Below are 3,575 nucleotides of genomic sequence, written 5' to 3' on the forward strand. Positions count from 1 at the left end.
TTGAATTTAACAATACCCTAACAAAAGGCAATACCCCAATTGTTGAAAACCAGTTTTGTAATGTAGGGTCATTCCAACTGGATGCTGTCCCACTTGATCATGGATCCATGTCATTGGTCCTGTTTCTCTTGTTAATCATACAAGTTGGTGATGGATTCATATCATTGGTCCTTTTTTCCTCGTTAATCATACAAGTTGGTGACTTTTTGGAGTCTAATGCAATTCACCAATCTCTTTCTCGATTCTTCTTCGCTAATAAAGCCATGTTTTTACAAATAAAACTTATTTCATTTCTATCATGTCTTTATCAATACAAAAAGAAAGAAAAATGAAAAAAAAAAAAATAACGTCTTTACGATGTACAGAAAGATTCATTACATGCCATCTTTTTAAGATTTCTCACATGGAAGATTATCTAAAACTTACTTATTCATCGTGTCATGATTATCTTTATCGGGATTATTTATTTCACCTTGAAATTGACCACCACCCACCACCCACCATCCACCACCTCACCCGCCACCATTTTCACATTATTGAGCAACCTTCACCTTCCTCTTCGCCTCCATAATCATTACTCGAATAATGACTCCTGTTCCCATTATACCCATTATTATACCCTCCATGGTCGTATCCAAACCCACCATAACTAGGCGGCGGCGGTGGTGGTGCTATTGGCATCCCGTAGCCATGCTGAAACGGAGCACCACCGTAACCTTGATCGTAATACTGCCCGTATCCCACCATAGGTGGGTAAGCTGATTGTGGGTACATATGTGGATAGCCGTGCACCGGTTCATACACCATCTTCGCCACCTCCGGGTTCGGAGCAAAATCTACTTTCTTCGGAGCTTCTTGTTTTGGCTTCTCCGCCTCCTTAGGTTTCCCCTCCGGTGGTTTCCCTGCATCCTTAGGTTTAGCCTCCGTTGGCTTCCCAGCATCCTTCGGTTTCGCCTCCGGTGGCTTCCCTGCGTCCTTAGGTTTGGCCTCCGGTGGCTTTCCTGCATCCTTTGGCTTGTCAGCGGCTTTGGGTTTCTCCGGTTGATCCTTTGGCTTGTCAGCAGCTTTGGGTTTCTCGGCTTCCTTGGGTTTTCCGGCAGGCTTGTCGGCAGCTGGTTTGGCATCTTTTGGTTTGTCAGCCGGTGGCTTCGCCTTCTCAGCCTCTTTTGGTTTATCGGCGACGGCGGCGGGTTTAGCTTTTTCCGGTTCTTTAGGCTTTTCCGACTTCTCGACGATTTCTATGCTCTGAATCGCACCTCCACCCTTGTAACAAAGCTTGTCTCGAATAGCTTCAGGGCTACAACACACCACGATTAATTTGACCTTGTTCTTGTCCACATCAAAGACCTGGTCCCTTATTTCTAATAATGAGTAAAAAAAATAATGAAAAGTTAATTTAATTATATATACATCTACCATGAATCATGAATATATAATCATACATCGAATTGATTTAGATTCCAAGGATTCGATACTTTTATAAAGATAGACAAAAGCGGAACTCAATTAGTAAAAGAAAGATTTATGTAAAACGGAAATTAAAAGATGAAGAAAAACTCACGGGGGATTTTACAGATAACCTTCTTCACTTTCTTGTAGCAGCCGGAGCATTTGAGATCGACATTCAGCACCATTTCTGTCACCTGTTTCGTTATAACAAACAGATTTAATCGACATTAGTTCTTGAGTATATTAGCTCATTTCAATTCTTAAAATGCTTATTTAACAGGAAGATTTTGTCATGAGAAACTAGATTGAAAAGATAAAACGACAATGGCTTCGGAATGCAGATGAAACTTAGTTGATAATCTGAGAGGGAATTGAAATATCGAATGAGTACCTTCTCAGGCGCCATGGCAGCGAAGGAAGAATCGATATGTGAGAGAGATGAAGAGACACAGAATGAGGTGTGTCAGTGAGAGTTTGGATTAAAAAGAGGAAAGGGAGCGGTGAAGTGGTGACGTCATTATTACTATTAATTCTATCACAACTTCTATCAAAACCAAATTAAATTTTTTTATTAACAAGTAAATGCAATTATTCTAATTATGTATGTATATTTAATTTCTTATATAAATGTTATAGCGATAAAGATATAAGAATCTATATAAAATATAAAATGTATTCCGATAAAACTAGTTGTAAGTTTATTATGTGGTTTTTATTTATATATGAGTGTTTGATAAAAACAATTGAAATTTTTTTAAAACATATAAAATAACTTATATAAAATACACAATTGATTTAAAAAAGAGTAATTAAATCAATTTGCAAAAGTATAAAATAGTTTTTTATTAAGAAGTAGGATTTGGATTTAAAGATTTTTATTTTGATTAAAAGCCAAAAGTTACTGACGAAAGATTTTCCTTTCCAGTTTTTTAAAAGCTAAAAGATAAAAGCTTTCAAAAGTTGTGTGCCGAATATGACATAGTATATCTCAAAATACAAAATACTAAACATTTATGATTAATATTCTTAATTTATAATGTACCAGTCAATCAAAGATGCACATAATAGCGTATATATATTGTTTACGTTTATTTTATGCAATAATATCAAAATCGACACAAGAAACAGAACTTTCAAAAGGTTAGGAGAGTTATAATAATTTAATCAATATAAATATATTTAAATCAATAACGAAATATTTTTTGTGTTTGGACTTTGGATCGAATACAAGAATGTTAAAAATTCTATATTTTTGAATGTTTAAATTCAAAGAATAAGATGATGATGATGATGAAGGTTTTGAATAAATAATTGAAATGAGAAGTTGGAGTTGTAAAGTAGGAAATAAATGGTGTGTATTACAAGGGGCTTTGCCTCGGATCCCAAGCTCCACATGGGACTCTCCTATCCCCACCGACAATATCATTTCCTTACGTTATTTGGAAAATATTATATAATTATTCATGCATAAATTCATTCAATACTTAAATTAATCACTCACTCAACTATTCAGTAATATCAACCATATTTCTTTTTTTTTTGAAACAGCCAATATTATAAAATATCACCCAAATAATAAGACACTATAGGGAATAAAAAGCTATTTTTGTGCATTTATGCACATATTTTCTTTTAAAGTTGGATATGTATTCACTACTAAAAAACTATCCATTTGCCTACAACAGATTTTGTAGGTAATCTGTAGGTAAAACAGATTGCCTAGGGATTGCCTACGGAAACAACTCCGTAAAAATATAGGTCGTGGGTAATTGGTTGTGACGGATTGCCTACAGAATTTCCTACAGACTGCCTACGAAAATTTCTGTTGGTAACTTACTTATGGATCGCCTACAGCTCCATTTACCTACGAATTACCTACATATCCTTTTTTAATGCTGATTACCTATATAATTATCATCTACGGATTACCTACAAAATTATTACCTACCGATTCCCTACGGAATCATTTTCTACAGATTGCCTACGAAATATTTTACTACAAATTGCATACGACTTTTCCAATTTGTAATAAATTCCATATTTTTTCTGCCCAAAATACAAGAAAAGCTCAATACATTAGACCTAAATTTATATTCTTATTCAACCACAAAAAATAACAATCATTA

At 34.7% G+C, this 3,575-nt stretch overlaps 1 protein-coding gene across 1 annotated transcript; it reads right to left on the reverse strand.

Moving 5' to 3' along the window:
• Window positions 1–266: 266 nt before the first annotated feature.
• Window positions 267–1,969, reverse strand: LOC145107341 (uncharacterized). Its single transcript, XM_079044211.1, has 3 exons — window positions 1,841–1,969; window positions 1,562–1,643; window positions 267–1,361 (listed from the first exon to the last, which is right to left on the reverse strand). Exons 1-3 carry the CDS (start codon window positions 1,853–1,855, stop codon window positions 529–531), a joined length of 930 nt encoding a protein of 309 aa, XP_078900337.1. The 5' UTR covers window positions 1,856–1,969; the 3' UTR covers window positions 267–528.
• Window positions 1,970–3,575: the final 1,606 nt, after the last annotated feature.

This window comes from Lactuca virosa, chromosome 4 (assembly GCF_052849685.1).
Source record: "Lactuca virosa cultivar CGN04683 chromosome 4, Lactuca_virosa_CGN04683_v6, whole genome shotgun sequence".
Classification (NCBI taxonomy): domain Eukaryota; kingdom Viridiplantae; phylum Streptophyta; class Magnoliopsida; order Asterales; family Asteraceae; genus Lactuca; species Lactuca virosa.